The 1,527-nt window shown below is 38.0% G+C and overlaps 1 protein-coding gene across 1 annotated transcript in view; it reads left to right on the top strand.

The window, feature by feature from the left end:
- The window catches only part of LOC103609543 (putative zinc finger protein 876), a 2,456-nt gene extending 1,005 nt beyond the window's left edge, over positions 1-1,451 (top strand). The window contains exon 2 of the mRNA XM_008593849.1: positions 950-1,451. Within this exon, the coding sequence (XP_008592071.1) occupies positions 950-987 (38 nt within the window). The 3' untranslated portion in view covers positions 988-1,451. The remainder of the gene's footprint in view (positions 1-949) is intronic.
- The last annotated feature ends 76 nt before the right edge of the window (positions 1,452-1,527 follow it).

The following is a 1,527-nucleotide window of genomic DNA, read 5'->3' as shown; positions in this document are numbered from 1 at the left end:
TCACACAGGTGAGAAACCATATGAATGTAAAGAATGTTGGAAATCTTTTTATAGTAAATCATACCTCATTGTCCATCAGAGAATTCACACAGGTAAGAAACCATATAACTGTAATGATTGTGGGTAGGGGGTTGACGAAAAGTCAGCCCTCATTAGACATGAACTAATTCACACAGGTCAGAAGACATATGAATGTAAGGAATGTGGGAAAAGTTTCTACAGCAAATCACACCTCAGCAGGCATCAGAGAATACACCCATGTGAGAAATCGTGTGCATGTAGTAAAATGTTCTGCTGTAAATCAGACCTTGATATATATCAGATAACTCACACAGGTGACAAACTCTATGGATGGAAAAGTCTTTCAGCAGGTCTGACCTCACAATATGTAAGAGAATTCACGCAGGAGTAAAACCCTATGAATGTAATGAATGTGGAAAAACTTCTTACCATAAATCAAACCTTAATGTACATCACAGAATTCATATGCATGAGAAACCATATGGATGTAATTATTGTGGGAGGAGGTTTTGGCAGAAGTCAGCCCTCATTAGACATGAGAGAAACCACACAGTGGGGAAAAACCTGTGAATGTAATGAGTTTGGGAAAACCTTTGCCAGAAAACACACTAAAAGATGCATTAGAAAATTCACACCCTATAAATGTGCAGATGTCCCTCAATACCCACAGGAGATTTGTTCCTGGATCCCTATCAGATACCCAAATTTGCAGATGATCAAGTGCCTGTATAAAGTGGTGTATTATTTGGGTTTTGCCTAAGTACTTCCTGCCATATGCTTTAAAACTTATCTCAATTATTTATAATAATGAGTACAATGTAAAAACTATGTAAATATTTGTGATACTGTTCTCTTAGTTTTACTTGCATTGCTGTATTATTATTTTTTACTTCTTTTTGTGTTTTTGATTCACACTTGATTGAACTAGTGGATATGGAACCTGTGAATATTGAAAGCCAACTGTAATGAACGTGGAAACATCTTTTGTCATAAGTCACACCACAATAGTCATCAGAGAATGTGCACAACAGAGAAGTCCTGTATGGCAGAAACTGGCTGTGTGTTTTTGCCGATCCACTATCTTTGCTTTTGTACACACAGTTTGCCTGCATACTCAGCCTCCAGTTACTGTGGGTGGGACCACATAGCTGAGCTCCGTTGAGGTGAATCTGTATACAATTGATGAACATTACTTTCAGGACTGGAAAAAAGAAAAAAAGTCCCATGCAGGTTTTCCTGACTTTTCATGCTGTCTGGGATTGAAGTGCTGGTGACCCACATGGTGGACTTGGGAGACATCGGTGGGAGAAGGCCAACATGACTTAACACAGAACAAATTGATTGTAGAAAGTTGAGATCATCCCATACCTCTGTCCCAAAACCTCTATTTGTGCTTTACATTAGTGAGAAATAAATACTGTGTTGAGCCATTTTATGTGTGATCTGATTGTGTTAAAACCAGCCCATTGAAGCTAATTTAGTTTATGAACTTTCTGAGAGAAGTTT

This window comes from Galeopterus variegatus, unplaced genomic scaffold (genome assembly GCF_000696425.1).
Source record: "Galeopterus variegatus unplaced genomic scaffold, G_variegatus-3.0.2 Scaffold9744, whole genome shotgun sequence".
Lineage (NCBI taxonomy): Eukaryota > Metazoa > Chordata > Mammalia > Dermoptera > Cynocephalidae > Galeopterus > Galeopterus variegatus.
The sequence above is the reverse complement of the archived record's forward strand: the minus strand, read 5'-3'. Positions and strand labels throughout refer to the sequence as shown.